Raw genomic sequence first — 18,162 nt, 5'->3', positions numbered from 1 at the left:
GGCTCCATGTTCCCCACCCCACGTGCATCACAGTGCTTTTCCAGGTCAAATAATGCAGAATGTGATTCACCCTAAAGGGAAGCATCCCCGGGGAAGGATGAAGAATGGGACAGGTCAGAGTGACCGGAGGATCCTTGTAAGGCTCCCGCTGCTGATGGAGTGAAGCCAGACAAGACCTCACAGCCACAAGGAGATAAATCTTGTCTGCATCCTGGCTTTGAACGTCTCCACGCAGTGGGGAAGGAAGCTCATGTCCCATCAGAGCACACAGGCACGGCCTTTCCCAGTCCCTGGTCTGCTTGCGGATGACATGAGCTGCAGATGGTCTCAGCTCACTCCTGCCTGAGCAGGAAGGGGCTGTGACGGGAGATATTGGTATTGTGGGACCAGTGCTGGTGCCCACAGGTCCAGGGAGGGCTGGCAGAGAGTGAGGAGCACAGTCAGGGGTCAGGGACCAGCCTGGCACCAGTGACGCTGGAGCAAAACCTGCCCCATATACACTGCTGGGAGCACCCATCAAGGCTGCCCTGCCCCAGACACTTGCTCCTGCAGCGGTGTTGGATGCTCGGTCCAGCACAGGCCTTTTCAGACATGGAGAAGACCTCAGGGGTGATGCTCCCCATCCCCTGGGAGCCAGCAAGCTTCAGCCATCATTAGCCCTTCATCCCATGGCTCTTACACCATGTTCCATGCTCTCCATAGGAAAGATGACGTTCCCCCCCTCCACTGCAGCTGACTGCTCTACCACAGCCTCCTGAACCCATGTGTAGACACACATCACCGCACACACGCACACAGGTCCACTCGTCCGTGGGGCTGGCATGTATGCCCTGCCCCATGGAGGGCACAGAGGTTGGCATGGTTGGGATGTCAGGCTGGGATGTGGGATTCCCCCCTCATCAAGGACAGGAACAATGCAGTGGGGCTGAGCAGAGCATTCCTCTGCTTTAGCCAGGAGAGGACCCACTGGGCACTGCCCAGGCCCCTCTGCTGTAACCTTCAGTGCTAATCCCAGGCCTGGCTGGACACTGTTCCTAGAGGGACTGACAGGTTTTTGCACCCTAAATCATCCCCAGGTACAGCAGGCAGCTCTTGAAGGGAAAGCACAGCCCCCCAGCCAGGGGTACCCCATCACAGGAGGGTGTCGGGGGTCCAAGTGACCATCTCCACCAGGTCAGTGTGGGGCAGCTGGCGGTGTGCACGGAGCAGGTATCCCACCTTCAGAAGCACTGCGGTAGTGCCTTCTCCAGCCCAGCATCCTCCCTCTGCCCCATCACCTCCCTTGCACGCAGCAAGCGCCCAGCCCTGTGGTGTGCACATACAGGTGATACCCGGTCCTGGGGACCAGTAGAACTGAACCCCCCGATGCTGCATTGCACTGGGAACACAGGGCTGCACGTAGCCAGGAGTCCCCATGTCCCTGCTGCACCATGGCATGGCGAGGACAGCCCGCCTGCAGCACTGACCAGCGGCCATCAGGTTAAAGCAGCAGCTTTAGATAGCCCATTGGGTCCAGGGAGGACCCCATGGATGTGCAGGGGGGACCTTTGCTCCTCCGCTGATGCATCCCCATCTCTGTAGCCCTTCAGGTTGCCTCGAGGAAAGGCGGTTCATCCCCCCGGGGCCAGAAGGGATGCGGGGAAAGCTTTTATTGGTATCTCCCAGCCAACGTCAGCCCGGGTGAAAAAAAAAAACATGCTTCGTGTCTCATAGAGCTGTTTAACACAGCTCAGGCAGCAATTGGTACAGGGACAGCAAACCAGGCTGCATCTGCTCAGCCCCAGTCACAAGCTCCCTGCTTCCTCCGTGTGCGTGTGAGTGTGTGTGTGTGTGAGTGTGCGCTAGACACAGGCATCCGCTCACAGCATCTCACTGTCTCCTGCATCCTCCAGCAGCAAGTGCAGGGCTCTGGCTCTCCGGGTACCAGCCATCCCCGCTCCATCCCCCGGCAGGGAGCTGCACGCCGGGCGCGGGATGCGGTGAGCATCTGCAGGTGAAGACAGGGTGGTTGCGGCCAGAGGCAGCGGTGATGGACATGGTGCGGACCGCTCTCTAGGGCTCGTGCTCCCCAGACAGACCCTGACCCTGGTAAGTGGCTTTTTTTGCTGCCGTTGGCGCTTTGCCCAGGGCATGGCATGGGCTGACTACACATCATGATACCCATAGGTGGGTCCCCTTGCTGCCCCCCGGGATGCTGGCTCCCTGGGATGGAGAGAGTAGGAGCGGGGATGGGGCGGGAGGGTCCTGCCCAAGCATCGGGGTCCTCATGTGGGTGTTTGGGAGAGGGGCTGGGGAGGGAGAGGAGGAGAAGGGGGACCCGGTCAGGAGCCGTGTCTGCGGCAGGGGAAGGGACTCTGCTGTCACGGCATTTCCACCCCGCTCTGGGAGATGGAAACGTGTGACACACCTATAAAATCTGCCATGGCGCGGCAGGGAGAGCAGCACCGGCTCCGTGTCCCCAGGGTGGGGACACAGCACAGACAGGGCTCCAGCCACCCCCCAGACCTCGGCCCCGGCCCCCCCATCCCTGCAGAGGGAGGGGAGGGCACCACCATCCAGGGAGTCCCTGCCCCATGGCAACCGGGTCACCTCGCAGCAGCATCCCCAGCAGTGCCACAGCACCAAGCAAGTGCCATCTGCCACGGACAGGGGGACAAGGGGATGCTGCCCGACCCCTCTGGGCATCCCCAGCCAGCTCAGGGAGGTGGGATACGGACCGCCCCCCCCCCCCCCCCCCGAAGCAGAGCCTGCTGCTGGTGCTGCCCGGCCCCAGTGCTGCCAGTGTGTGCAGGGCTGTGCCAGAGACACAGCAGCTCCTCCCAGCCCCAACCGGTGCCCTTCAGACCCTGGGTCCTCAGGGTATGCTCCGCATCTGGACCCCATCCCTCTGCCCCCAGGTCCCTCCTGCAGGCACAACACTGGAATGGGATGTAAACAGCAGGAGCCTGCTGAGGGCAGGGAAGAGGCCTGGGCTACAGGGAGCCATGGGGACCAGGAGCATCCTCCCCTGCTAGCGGGGAGCCACAGAGGGGGTCCTGCTCCTGGTGGGAGCAGGGTGCCATGGACCCTGCTCATGGTGTGCACCAGCACAAGCACCCACTGGCCTTTGGTTTGCTGGTGGGGCAGGCAGGGAGGCAGCAGCCTGGACACTACGGCTTCAGCGTCCCAGCTCCCCATAGCACCACCAGACACCACAACAGCGCAGCCTGCACTCATGGAGCACACCCCACGCACAGCCTCAGCCACCACCTCACACCCACTGCTCTGCAACACCCCTGCACCCAAAGCCAGCACCCACGGTGTCTGCCCACAGCCACTGCGACACCCCCAGCCCGCACCCCCCCAACGACCGTAACACCCGCCCCATGCTGCCAGCCACACCGTAGCAAATACACCCCGCAACACGTCCACCCCGCAGCACATACAACCCCAACACACACACCCCAACACACACGCCAACGCACACACCCCTAACACACACACCCTAACATACACACCCCTAACACACACCCCAACACACAACACACACACCCCGAACACACACACCCTAACATACACACCCCTAATACACACACCCCTAACACACACACCCTTAACACACACACCCCAACACGCACACCCCTAACACACACAACCCAACACTCACACCCCTAACACACACCCCTAACACACGCACCCCTTACGCACACACCCCAACACACACACCCCAACACACTCATCCCTAACACACGCACCCCAACACACACAACCCAACACTCACACCCCTAACACACGCACCCCTAACACACGCACCCCAACACACTCATCCCTAACACATGCACCCAACACACACACCCCTAACACACACACCCTTAACACACACACCCCAACACACACAACCCAACACTCACACCCCTAACACACGCACCCCTAACACACGCACCCCAACACACTCATCCCTAACACACGCACCCCAACACACACAACCCAACACTCACACCCCTAACACACACACCCCTAACACACACACCCCAACACACACACCCCTAACACACGCACCCCTAACACACGCACCCCAACACACGCACCCCAACACACTCATCCCTAACACACGCACCCCAACACACGCACCCCAACACACACCCCCCCAACACACACACCAGAAACGCATACACCACTAGCACACACCCCTCAAACACACACTCCAAACACACACACCTAATGCATCCAACCCTAGCGCACACATCCACTCCTAATATATCCACCCCATAACAGATCCATCCCTCACACATACACCCCTAATGCATCCACAATGTAAAGCAGCCACCCCTAACAAGTCCACCCCTAACATATCCACTCCTAATACATCCACCCCTAATGTATCCTTCCCTGACACATACATCCACCCGATCCACATCCACTCCTAAAAGACCCACCCCACAACACATCCATCCCTAACACATACACCCTTAATGCATCCACACCATAATGCATCTGTCAACACACACATCCACCCCTAACACATAGAATCATAGAATAACAGAATGGTCAGATTAGGGCTGGAAAGGACCTTAAGATCACCTAGTTCCAAACCCCCTGCCACAGGCAGGGACGCCTCACACTAGACCACGTCGCCCCTAACACACACATCCACCCCTAACAAACCTACCCCTAACACATCCACTCCTAGTGCATCCACCCCTAACACGCATACCCACCCCTAATACATCGACCCCTAAAAATACATGCACCCTTAACACATCCACCCCATACACACACATCCACCCCTAATGCATTCACCCCTAGAAACAAATCCACCACTAAGACATCCACACCATAACACATCTATCCCTAACACACACATCCACCCCATACACACAAATTCATCCCTAAAAATATCCAACCTTAAAAAGACATCCACTCTATACACATCCACTCATAACACATCCACCCCTAACATATCCATCCCAGATACCACCACCCCACAGCAAATCCACCCCTAATACACCATTCCTAATACATCCATCCCTAACACACACATCCACCCCTAACACATCCATCCCAGATACCACCACCCCATAGCACATCCACCCCTAAAGCATCCACCCCTAAAAACACATTGAACCCATAGCACATCCACTCCTAACACATCCAACCCTAAAAACACATCTACCTATACATATCCACCCCTAATATACCCACTCCTACCACATCCATCTCTAACACATCCATCCCTAATACATCCATCTCTAATACATCCATCCCTAATACATCCACCCCATAGCACATCTGCCACTAATGCATCCACCCCACACACAGACATGCACTCTCGCCGCATCCATCCTGCGCTCCCAGCCACCACAACACCCGGCTGCGCTGCAATACACCCACCCGCCTGTCACCCACCCGTCACCCACCCGTCACCCGCCACCCTGCACCCACCACCACCCCCGCAGCCAAGACGGGCACCCCATAACCTCAGCACCAGCCTTAAGTGCTCCCCACTCCTGTTGTTAGAGAGGAGGCTTTGCAAGCACCGCTGGCTCTGCATCCGGATGCTTTGCCCTGCTGCTTCCTCCTGCAGTGCCGCCAGCCCTGTCCCACCAGTGCACCCCATCCCCACCTAAACCAGGCTGATCCTCACCCCAGCTGCACCAGCCTTGCCTCCGAGCCTCAGTTTCCCCATGCATGGGGCTGGGAAAGATGAGTCAATGGGTGCTAGGGGAATAAAGTGCCTTCTGATTCAGTGTTTTGCTTGCAGGGAGGAAGTACCAAGGAGCAAATCCCCACCAGAAGAGTGTGGGGAATGGGTTCTGCCCAGGGGATGGGGCAAGGATGCAGGGAGCAGGGAGTAAGGGATGGGAAGGGGGTGGGAAGGTGCCCACCATCCGCTGCGACAGGCCCTGGTGCTGGCAGAGCTCTTTGCAGGCAGCTCCAGCCTATGCACAGATTTAGCTCCTCCAGGGGGAGGACCTAAAAATAGCCCCCATGCTGGCACCCAGCACCAAGGGCAATGCCCTGGCACCTCAGGACAAGGTGAGCAGGGTCCCCAACCAGGGGACAGAACAGCAGTAGAGACGTCCCCTAGGAACACGTGGGGATACAGACATGTAACTGGGATGCTATGGGGTGCCACAGTACACCCTCCGCACATCCAGAGACCCCGGGAAAAGGGGGACCACCCAAGCCCGGCAGGACCTTGAGCCTGGCCAGGATCTGTGCGGGGGTCAGATAGGACACAGGGAATAGGGGGGCCTGGGGAGCGCAGACCAGTTTTGGGGTATCTGTGGAGCATTGGAGCCTGTGGAGAAGCAGCAGGGTCTGGAGACAGAAGCCATTCAGCCCCCAGATGTGCAGGCAGGGCCCAGCTGTGCAGCACTAGCTGCAGGGAGGACTGTGGGGCTGAGAACAGACACAAGCTGTGACAGGAGTGATGCCCTCCAGACTCCAGGCACACAACACCCGGTGACACCACACTTGGGAGTGCACAGGAAGCAGGGAGGTGGCCCGGGATCTTCCAGCAGTGACAGGGCTTGGGTGACCATGCCATGAACACCAGGGAAACCTGATTACGGGGGGATTACAGCAGGCCCATACTCCAGCCACTCCGTGGCTGCCCTGCCATGCTGCAGGGTGCCACCTTGAGCCCCACAGCGCTGTGGGGAGATGCTACCAGCATGCTGGGGACCAGGATCACCAGTTTAGCTACTTAGGGGACTGGTGTGCCAAGAGCTGGGACACACATCCCTCTTCTTGCTCTTCTCCATGAGCACAGCCCCTACCTAGGGCAGGATGGGGCCAATGCTCAGTGCTGCAAACGCAGCCCTTTGGTAAGGAACCCCCTGCAGTGCCCCCAGCCCGATGACTCGAAGGCAGAGCCAAAACGCTGCCCAGCATCAGCGCTGATGCTGCCCATGGCTGATGAATCCTGAGCCATCCAGGCATGAGGTGGTGGCACGGTGAGGAGGCAGAGACGCTCCGGTGTCTTCCCTCCCGCTGGCACAGCCGCAGGGATGCTGTTGCTGTGGCTCGAACACGTGCCTGCAGCTCTTCCCCTCTCCCAACCTTTACTAAGGCCCTGGCACCATCAGGGCACCCATGGGTGCCAATACCCCGCGTCCCACGGGTGTGCCGGGACCAGCGCGCCAGGACGGGGCCCTCATGTGTCACACGCCCGGCTCCGCGTGGGAATGAGCACGCAGATGGTCCCGCGGCGGAGGGGGCAGGCTGGGAATCGCACACATCACATGTTGGAGCCGCCTGCCAGCGCCGCTCAGCACCGCGGGTGTGGGGCAGCAGCAATTATCCCCGCACAGGCCCCCCAGCACCGCAGCGGCAGGAGATCCCGGCGCAGTGTGAGCACTGCTGCTCATTATCCCGCTACCTGGGGACTCCCCTGCTGCAGCTGGCAGCGCAGGACACGGCTGCGCTGATGGGCCCCCAGCGAGTGATGCCTCCTGGTCCCTGGGCACCAGCTGGGAATGTCTCTCTTTGGCTGCAGCATCTTCCATAGCGCAACCCCAGTGCTGGACCCATGCAGGGAGATGTTGTGCCCCACACCGCTGGAGAGCAAATCCTGCTTCTCCACAGCTTTAGCTCACCTCAGTCTGCTGTTGCTGCTGCTGTTGCCCTCCCTATTTCACCCTAAGAAGGTCTTCCCCCCGTCCTGTGGCCAAACCCCCTTCTCGGGACGCGTGTGCCCCAAATCCATGCACTGTTCCACTCCCTCCTGTGCCCTCACAGCCCTCCTATGTGGCCCGGCTTCTCCACACGGCTGTTGGAAGGATGCAGGATGCGCAGCAATCAAGGCAGCAGCACACACACGTACACATGGGCATGTGAACCCGAGAGAGGCTGGGGGGTAAAGAGAGATTTAAGGAAGGTGAGACCCAGCACCAGCTCTGCTATGCCCTGAACCCAGGCAGAGCTGTGGGGAGGACACCTCTCACCCTCAGCTGGACAAAGCTTTCTCCAAGGCAGAAAGGAAATGCACACAAAAGGCAGGGTTACAGCTGGTCCAAATCCCTCCAGGATTCCTGCTCTGGTGTGGAAAGGGCCTGGATGTGTTTGTTGTTAACGGGGAACCTACAGAACTAGGATGTGGAGTCAGGATGTGGGTGCCCCGGACTAGCTCCCTGCTTGCTGCCCCAATTCCACCATCAGCACGCAGACCCTCCATAGCCAGAGCCCCACATTACTTCAGGTCCACCTCCCCACAGCCACCACGGATGACTCCAGCAGCCCCTTACCAAGCGGCCCCCCATTTCTCCCTACCCTGAGCTAGGGAAAAGCTGGGGGACACCCTTTTGGGGCCAGGGGCACAGTGCAGGGATGGGGTGCAGCAGCACAGCACCCTCGTCTCTGAGCACCTTCCTTCCCCCGTGCAGAGCCATGGGGGTGCTGATGTCCAGGCGGCAGACGGTGGAGAAGGTGCAGAAGGTCAGCTTGGCCGTGTCAGCCTTTAAGGACGGGCTGCGGGAGCAGCCCTCGACGCGGCGGCGCGCAGGGGCAGGGGACGCCCGTCGGGGGACGCTGGAGCAGTCGGTGCAGGAGGGAGAGGACGAGGCGACGGCGGGGCCCTCCCAGCCCGAGGAGACCAGCGCGGGGAAGGCGGCCTGGGAACGGCTGCGGGACGGCCGCGGCGTGGAGCCGGAGGAGTTCGACAGGGCCAACAGGTTCACGCCTCCCGCCTTCATCCGGCCCAAGCGGGAGCTGCGCGATGATGAACCCCCCGACATCAGCCTGCAGAGGGAGCAGGTGAGCAAAGCGCGGCGATGGGGCAGCGCCGGGGCGCACGGAGCAGGGCAGGGACCCCGGGCACGGCGGAGCGCCATGGAGGGGACCGGTGGGGCGGCTGCAGATGTCATGCGGGGCAGTGTGAAACTGCGCGCTGGAGGGACCCTGTCGTGGGGAGGAGAGGTCACCGCTGCGCACAGACAGCTCCAGCTCTGAGGCCCCCAGCGCAAGAAGGATGTGGACCTGCTTGAGGGAGTCCGGAAGAGGCCACGGAGATGCTGCGAGGGCTGGAGCAGCTCTGCCCTGGAGCCAGGCTGAGAGAGCTGGGCTGGGGCAGCCTGGAGAAGAGAAGGCTCCTGAAGGGGAGACCTGAGAGCAGCTCCAGTGCCTAAAGGGGCCACAGGAAACCTGGAGAGGGTCTTTGGGAAAGGGCCTGTAGGGACAGGACAAGGGGAATGGCTTTGAACTAGCAGAGGGGAGATTTAGATCAGATATAAGGCAGAAGTTTTCCCCTGTGAGGGTGCTGAGGCGCTGGCACAGGGTGCCCAGAGAAGCTGTGGCTGCCCCATCCCTGGCAGTGTTCAAGGCCAGGTTGGACACAGGGGCTCAGAGCAACCTGCTCTAGTGGAAGGTGTCCCTGCCTCTGGCAAGGGTTGGAACTGGGTGAGCTTTAAGGTCCCTCCCAGCCCAGTCTATTCTGTGATTCTATGTTTGCCCGCCCACAACTCAAGCCATCCATCCACACTGAGACCTCTACAGCTCAACCCACTACAACCCAACAGCTTATCTGCCCATGCCTGCAGTCCTACAGCCCACCCATCCTCACCCGTGACCCTACCCATGCATCCACCCACCCCAACAAGCCTACACCCCAGCCCATCCTACTTACAGCTAACCCACCCACAACCACAACCAGCCAACCCACAGATCAGCACTTCCACCCATCCGCACTACGGCCAACCTACAACCCACAGCCCACCCATCCACACCTACCACGCTGCACCCCAAAGAACCAACAACCCCACAGTCCCTCCAACCATCCACCCTCCATTCATCATCCACATTCACCCTCCTCTAGCCCAACCAGCCATGCCCCCTACGACCCCACCACCCACTTACTCCCTACACCAGCCCTGTAGAATTCCACCCTCCCATCCAACACCCATCTCCACCTTGACCCCCACCTGGAGAAGCCACCCCCTGTGCCCGTTGCCCCTCTGAGCACCGGCCCATGTCCCCCAGGTCCAGAACGATGAGATGTGTGAGATCTGCGAGGTGTGGACGGCCGAGAGCCTCTTTCCGTGCCGCGTCTGCAGCCGGGTGTACCACGACGGCTGCCTGCGCCGCATGGGCTACCTGCAGAACAACAGCGCCGTGGAGGTGACCGAGACGGCGCACACCGAGACGGGCTGGAGCTGCTACTACTGCGTGAGTGCATGGGGTGGGGGGCACCGCGGGCTTCTGCTGCGGAGTGGGTGCTCCACAGGGTGAGGAGCAGGGTCCCACATCTCAGCCTGGCGCAGGGCGACGGGGAACCTGCTGCTCCCCAGCTCCTGCCACCGCTTTGGTCTGATGGGGAGGCATCAGGGGAGCGCGGACCTTTGCCACGTCCCCTCTGCTGCAGCCAGCCCCACAGCACCTTGGTGGGGATACGGCACCACAAACGTGCTGCTGGGCACACGAAGGCCAGGGGTGCAGAGCCACCCCACTGCAGCACCCCTGGGTGACACAGCACTCCAGGCCTGTGTGCCTGCATCCACGCGCCCTCAAGGGATCCCTGTGCCACAGCACAGCCGGGTGCTCCCCCCATCCTGTGCCTTTGCCCCACCCCAGGACAACCTCAACCTGCTGCTGACGGATGAAGAGATGTACAGCCTGATGGAGACCATGAAGCAGTGCAAGATCATTCCCGGTGTGTATTCCATCAACAGCAGGTCTCAGGCGGTTGGGGAGGTGCATCCCTCCCCTCCTGAGCACTGCACAGCCCATGCGTCCCCCACAGAGACCTCCCTGTCCCTGGATGACTTCCTGCACTACAAGCACCTGGTGCACAAGCAGCAGTTCGAGCAGCCCATGGCCGAGGCACAGGAGGAGCAGGCCACCCTGCAGTTCTCTGCCCTGGACCCTGACAAGAAGGGGCACATCGAGTGGCACGACTTCCTCTCCCATGAGTCCATCCAGCTGCTGCAGAAACTACGGCCACAGGTACGGCTGTGGGGCCAGGGACCAGCTCCAGCGGGCTGCACCACCACCATGACACCCTAGGCCAGCTCCCTCATGCACATGGCACCCAAGGTCAGTTCCTATGGCCAGCACCCACGGCCACAGAACCTGGGACTGGCTCCCATGGCCATGACATCCATGGCCGTAACACCCAAGTCCAGTTTCCACAGCCAGCACCTGTGGCCCCAGTACCTGGGACTGGCTCCTATGGCCAGCACCCATGCCCATGGCACACAAGGTCAGCTCCTATGGCCAGCACCCATGCCCATGGCATGCAAGGTCAGCTCCTATGGCCAGCACCCATGCCCATGGCATGCAAGGTCAGCTCCTATGGCCAGCACCCATGCCCATGGCACACAAGGTCAGTTCCTATGGCCAGCACCCATGCCCATGGCACACAAGGTCAGCTCCTATGGCCAACACCCACTGCCATGGTACCCATGGCAAGCACCCCGTAACACCCAAGGCCAGCTCCCACAGCCAGCACCCATGGCCAGGTCCCATTGCCATGACACCCAGGGCTAACTCCCATGGCCATCACACCCAAGGCCAGCTCCTATGACCATGATACCCAAGTCCAGCTTCCACAGCCAGCGCCTGTGCCATGACACCCAAGTCCAGCACCCTTGGCCATGCTCCCCATTCCCTTCTGTGGCCCCCAGAATGCACTACTGCGGCTGCTGACGGCCAAGGAGCGGGAGCGCGTGCGGGCAGCCTTCCTGGCCCTGGACCAGGACAACGACGGCTTCATCGGGGAGGCCGAGTGCCGCCGTGCCCGGCACTCCTGGTTCCGCAAGCACCACAAGGAGACACCATCCTGCAACGTCAGGTATGGGGATACCCCCTTGGAGTGAGCCAAGGTTCCACCACAACCCACCACCCATTGGAGGTGCTGGGCACACAAACGGGTGCCCCCTTCCCATAGCCCCCCCCCCCTCCCCACAGCATCAGCCATGTGGGACCCATATCAGAGAGCAGCCCCGCCAGCAGCAGCAGCAGCAGGAGCCTGGAGAAGACCCCGCGTGCGCTGGAGCAGGAGGACCCCAGGTGAGATGGGGATGGGGATGGTGGCGATGGGGGGGACACCCCCACCGTGGGGCAGCCGCAGTGACCCCGTGTGTGCCCGCAGGCCCGTGGACTGGCCCGGCTTCCTGCGGGACAACGTCGCCTTCGTGCTGGCCGCCCGCCCCAACAGCGCCGCTCTGCACCTCCTGCCCCCCGTGTAAACCCCCCCCCCCCGGAGCCACCTTGGCCTCTCCCGCCACCACCGCCCCGCCCTGCCCTCCCCTGAGGGCGGAGCTGGGCGCTGATTGGCTGGCGAGGATGCGGCCGAGCTGCGTTCTCCACCTGCCTCCGCTTTCAATTGGCTGTGAAGAGGATGGGTGCCAGGCTCTGATTGGCTGAGGGAGAGGGGCGCGGTTTTGAGGATCTCTGATTGGTGGGGAAGGGTAGGGTGTGGTCCCATGGTCTCCCCGCAGCCCACCTTGGGGATGCCATGGGGCACAGGGAGCTGTTGTCCCCATGATCCCCAGCCCCACAGCACCCGGTCACCCACCAGCCCTGCATCTAACAGGTCCCCATGAAGAAGTGGAGTTTGCTTTGTTCCTGGGGCCAAGTCTGGGTAGGTTTGGGGAGACAGCAGAGCCTCCACGCGTCCTCAGCGCCGCAGGGCAGTGCGGGTGAACCTCTGCATGCCGCCGGCATCAGCACCAGTGGGTCTGCGGCAAGCACTGGCTCAGCTCATGGCCATGGTGAATCCCTGGTGCTGACCCTCACTTGGCTTCTCCCTGCGTGGCTCCAGTGCGTGCTGGAGCACAGTAAGTCCATCCTTGCACCCACAGCTCATGGCTGAGTCTCGAGTCTGGAGACCAACCATTTGATGCCAACATGAAGGGTATGGGAACTGTCACCGGGAACAGAAAGCACCAGCGGGTGGGAGAGCAAGGATGTGCAGGAATGCTCACCTGCATCACTCATTCTCTCCTGTCTCCCTGGTCCTAAGGGATGCTCTCCCCTCTGCTCAGCATTCCGGTCCCACAGTTGCTCCCGCTCCCTTCCAGCATGGCAAGCAGCATCCCCACCTCACTGGGGCATTAGTGCTTGGAGTGAGGAGGAAGAGACAGAGCCCAGGGCTGCTGGGAGTGAGAAGCACTCACCATGCAGAGTTGATACCCAGTGTTCCAGGGAGGTGGGTGGATGCTCTCAGCCCACAGGTGAAGGAGTAGGGACCCTGCAAACCTCACCCCACGCATGCCCAGGCCCCACAGCAGCCCCAGACGCTGTCTCCTGGCCCCTCAGACCCCTTCCCTGCAGTGCCCTCAGCCTGTTCCCCAACCCAGGGTGCCCCAAGGCATGCACAGACCAGGGGTGCACCTTCAGCAGCCTACTCACCCCCTCCTCACCTCCACCCCGATGCAATGGGGTCTCTGTCCCACTCGGCCCCCCCTTCCCTTGCCAGGGCACAGGTCCCCTTCTCCCAGGGACTCTCTCCGCTACAAGACCGGGAGGCACGCCAGTGCCGTGACATCTTCCTTTACCGCAGTGGCGTGCCAGGTCAATGGGGATATTTCGGATGTTAGGTCCAAGATGGGGATAAGAGCCATGGCCATGGCGAAGAGGCGGCTGTGGCTGCGTGTGTTGCAACCCCAGCTCTGTACTTGAGAAGCATCCATTAAACAGCTGTGTCCAACCAGCCTCCGCACCATACACTTACAGGCACTCCTCAGGGATCTCTGGGGACCCCACATGTTGTGTTTAACACCCTGACTCAGCCTCGGGCCCCTGTCCCATCTGCACCTTGTGTCCCCTAAGTGTCGCATGGAAGTGACGGAGGGAAGCGAGGGTGCACCCTCATTGTGAACTCGGGGTGCCCCATGTCGCACCTGGACAGCAGACAGTAGGGAGAGTGCCTGGCTGGCCCCCACAAGGGCCCCAGCCCCTGCAGTACCCATCCACTGGGATGAGGGTGCTCCTTGCCCACAGAGGCACTGGAGCACTGGGCAATGGTTGGATGCTGGTAATAGACTGTTTGAAGTGGTGCTGGGAACCCCAAAACAACCCCATGGAGACACCAAGGGTCTCAGGAGGAGGTGTTTGCAGTGCAGTCCCCATGGCTGGAGGTTCCTCCAGTGCTAGACGCATCCATGGAGCTCTCAGGCAGGGAAAGCTGTGGCTGCTGCTGGCGGCTTGTCGGAACCAGGCTGCTGCAAAGGCGGCTTGCCTGCCATGCGGGATGTTTCGCTGCACAGTGTCCATGCTGAAGGTTGGAAGGACAGGTCTTGAGAATTGGATCCAGGGAGACCCTGGCAGCATCCACAGGGCCAGTGGGGACACAGAGCTTGCCGTAAAAGCTGGACTTGTATATTTCATCCCATCCCCATGGCTGCAGTGGGCTGCCATTGCATCCAGGCCACAGCAGTGGTGCCCAGCTGGCCCCCAGACAAAATCCATTGAGCGCTGCAGGCCCTGGATTAGCTGTGAAAGCTCCTTGGAGGAGCACCCATCTCCTTGAGGAAGATGATGGGCACATGGAGGAAGGAGGAGCTGGTGGTGGTTTGTGTGCCTGAGGCCAGGATGCTCCAGGTGGCAATGCCATGGGCTCTGCCCATGGAGGGTACCCTTGCCTGGGGAGATGGTGATAAGTGCTGTGCTACTGCTTCTGTGCTGGAGCTAGAGCACAGGTCTTGGGGACCATGGGGACGAGGTGCCCACTGCCAGCACCCCAAAACCACCCTCTGATCACCACACAGGATCCAAGCTGGGAGGGCAGAACCCCCCTGAACCCTCATCCAGCCACACTCTGCACACTGGGGATAAGGCACCAGCAGCTTTACCATTCCCAGCTGACCTGGGCAGGCACAGGAGGACATGGAGAGGAAATGGGCAAGGTGGTGCCCCCAGCATCTCTTAGCTGTCACCTGCTCCACTGGAGGTGATCTCAACGACCCTGCCCCTAAAAAGCCCCCATGGCCTGCACACCACCCTCCCGAATGCTGGTGGAATGCAGTGCAAACCTACTGAATGCTGCTGCAATTCTGTCCCTGAATCCTCACGCAATCCTCTCACTAAACACTGGTGCAAACCTCTCCATGAATCCCCACAAATGCTGGAGCAAACCTCTCCATGAACCACCCACACAAATGCCAGTGCAAACCCCTGACAAGGTGCTGATGCAGACCTTCTCTGAGCAGCAGTGCAAACCCTCCCCTCCAAAAGCTGCAGAGGTCGCACTCCAAAGGATCAGGATACTCCTATAGGGATCTAAGGCAGGGGCAGGAACCGGCTGCCCAGCACACAGTCTCCCCACTGACCCCACATGGAAGGCAATCCCAGAGCAGCACATTCATGCTGTAGCGATGGAGCCTGTGCAGCCCACCCGTCTGCTGTCCCACCAACCATCACCATGCAGTGGGTGCTGTGCTCTCGTGGGGCTACTCCGCGGGGAAAAGGGGGTCCCCAGACCCAGGGCTGCATCCCAGCATCCCTCCTCCCGGCGCTGTGGTCCGCGGATAGTGCTGTCCCGCATTACGGGGAGGCTGCACCCTCTGCTGGGGTGCGCGGTCATTGCGCAGGGCTGGCATCCAGCCCGAACACCGCGGCGGTGGGGAAGACGGGTGCTTGGACCGCACCACAGAGCGCAGGGGATCGCCCTCCTCCGAGCACGGGCACCTCGGGCTGTCCCCGGGGCTCCCCAGCGCTTGGTCACTAGGTCTGGTGTGTCCCAGAGGGGAGGTGACCAAAGAGTGCCCCACACCAGAACCGGTGCTCTCCAGATCTGGAGTGCCGTATTCAGCTTTGGGGCCCCCAACACAAGAGGGATCTGGAGCTGTTTGAGCCAGTCCAGAGGAGGCCACGGAGATGCTCTGAGGGCTGAAGCAGCTCTGCACTGGAGCCAGGCTGAGAGTCGCCTGGAAGATCCTAGAGCAGCTGTGGTGCCTAAACAGTTTCACACGAGATCTGGAGAGGAACTTCTTACAAGGGCACGTAGTGACAGGACAAGGGGAATGACTTGAAGCAACCTGCTCTAGTGGACATGTCCCTGCCCGTGGCAGGGGGTTGGAGCGGGGTGAGCTCTAAGGTGCCTTGTAACCCAAACCCAAATCATGATTCTATGAATGCTGGGGACACGTGTGAGCAGCTGTACCGACAGAGGGGGGGCAGGGGATCCCCTGGGCTGAGACAGTGTCACCATGAGCCGTGGCACCTGGCCATCGCTGGGACATGCCAGAGCCCCATCCCACCACTGCCACAGGGATCACAAACAGGAGACGAGGGTTCTCTGGTCCGTGTGTGACAAAGACAGTAGCAGACACAGCCCATGGAGGCACTGCCACCCTGGTGGCACCAACCATGCTTCCCCTCCCCGGCCACAGCAGGAATGACCACGCAGAGGAATAAGTGTCCCCCCAGCATAGCAACATCCCCCAGACGCGAGCAGGGCAAGGAGGGGAGGGAATTTGGGGCACACAACTGGGACGAGGAGGTCGGGCACCCAGTAAGGACCCCAACCCCAAGCCAAGGTCTATAGACGGACCAAAGCCCTTCGGGGAGGCTCCACGCGGGCTGTGGGGCTGGGGAGGGGTGCGAGGGGCAGTAGCATGACCCCGCCTTCCCCAGCAGAGACGTGGCCACCGGAGGTCGCCACTGCACCGCGAGAGGAGCCGGCGGTGGCACTGCGGAACCGGCACGGGCAGAGAGGCACAGGAGCCTGACACCGGGAAGTCCTGCACCGTCCCGGCATCACCATATTGGGCAGTGCCGCCATCCTCACGTACGGGCCATCGGAGGACGCAACGAGGTGGGATGCAGAGACTCATTTAAGTCCCAATAAATCGTGCTGCAGGGTGGTTCGTGACCCCGTTCTCCTCCTGCCCCACCAACCCAGCTCTGACTCCAGTCTCTGCCCCATAGAACCCTCCTGCTCCGTTATTAATGTGCCCGTGGCAGGGGGCTGAATCTGGATGAGCTTTAAAGGTCCCTTCCAACCCCAAACCATCCTATGGTTCTATGAAATGCAGCCAGGCACTGGGCATGGTGACAGGGACAGGGACAGCGATGCCCACCACCTTCTGGAACCAGCCCCATGCTGCCTGGCTCCACGGTGCAGCCCGGGGGGAAACACAAGGAACCAGAGCAGCGAAACGGTGACCCCCCCCCCCCCCCCACCACCCCATCACCTCCCCTCGCACACTGCCTGGAGCTGCAGGACGGTCTGCCCCCGCAGGACACAGCCCCACGGGCACCCCGCCATGGACACGGTGTGCTCCTGTCCCGGGAGGATGCTGCTGGCCGGGGCCACCCACAGGAACCCACGCAGGGGCTGTGCACGGTACACGCTGTGCGACACCGCGCGGGGCTGCCAGACACCGCCTCCTGTTCTCTGCTCCCGCTTCCCTCCCGCGGCACAGCTGGGGCCGCGGGGAGGCTGCGTGGTGCCAGGGCTGCAGAGGCGGGGGACACGGCGTGGTGGTGCCGGGCACGGTGAGCATCCTGCTCCCCGCGGCAGCTTGGCTGTGACTCACGCTGGGAGCCCACGCAGGATCCACGTCCGGGTCCTCTCCTGTCTCCGTGGAAGGGCATGCGGGAGCAACGCGTTAACACGGCAAGACGCGGGTGCCTCCCTCCGCACTTCCCTGTGGCTATTGTCACAGCCTTGCGGAGGGACCGGGACGTGGCACATGGGGATGGCGGCGCCACCGCTGAACTCCCGTGTCCCGCTGTTCCCGTCTCCGCAGCGCCCCGGTGGCTCCTAAGCAGCTAGTACCTAGTGCCAGGGCTGGTGTGGCTGTCACATAAGGCAGTGAGCAAAATGGTTTGGGGTGCAGCAAAAGGCAGAACCTGCCTTCCCAATCTGGCTGTGCGGATCCAAGCCCCACGGCTGGTGTGGGAGCAGATGCCGATGGTCTCTGGGTGACTGTACAGTGTCATGCATGTCCCTGCATGCCCCAGCATCCCTTCCTGCCTTATTTCGCCTGGGATGCACTCTCTCCATCTGGGATGCGCCCCTAGACCTCAAAGCCAGCACATGCAGTCCCCTCTACCCTAAATGCCCCATGTCGGCACACTGGTGACATGGCATCAGTCTAGAACTAAAGTGGGAGCCCAGCGCGGACAAGGCGTACCCTGGCTGGCCAGGGAATGAAGAAAGCAGCCATGATACCTGGAAAGCAGGGATTTGGATCCGAGCCACCCTAGAAAGCCAGTGCTGTGCTGGCACGCATTCCA

The 18,162-nt window shown here is 61.1% G+C and overlaps 1 protein-coding gene and 1 long non-coding RNA gene across 2 annotated transcripts in view; one reads left to right on the top strand and one right to left on the bottom strand.

Annotated features, from left to right (window-relative positions):
- LOC136004898 (uncharacterized) overlaps nucleotides 1-18,162 on the bottom strand; it is a 40,672-nt gene that overhangs the window by 11,487 nt on the left and 11,023 nt on the right. The window lies entirely within an intron of this gene.
- Nucleotides 1,724-13,627, top strand: PHF24 (PHD finger protein 24). The gene is made up of 8 exons (XM_065661881.1): nucleotides 1,724-2,088; nucleotides 8,367-8,736; nucleotides 9,958-10,143; nucleotides 10,549-10,627; nucleotides 10,718-10,920; nucleotides 11,601-11,767; nucleotides 11,884-11,985; nucleotides 12,068-13,627. The coding sequence occupies exons 2-8, from the start codon at nucleotides 8,371-8,373 to the stop codon at nucleotides 12,162-12,164; spliced, it is 1,200 nt and encodes a 399-aa protein (XP_065517953.1). The 5' UTR covers nucleotides 1,724-2,088; nucleotides 8,367-8,370; the 3' UTR covers nucleotides 12,165-13,627.

Source organism: Lathamus discolor, chromosome Z, assembly GCF_037157495.1.
Source record: "Lathamus discolor isolate bLatDis1 chromosome Z, bLatDis1.hap1, whole genome shotgun sequence".
Lineage (NCBI taxonomy): Eukaryota > Metazoa > Chordata > Aves > Psittaciformes > Psittacidae > Lathamus > Lathamus discolor.
Note: the sequence above shows the minus strand (reverse complement) of the source record. Positions and strands in the feature narration are given on the sequence as shown.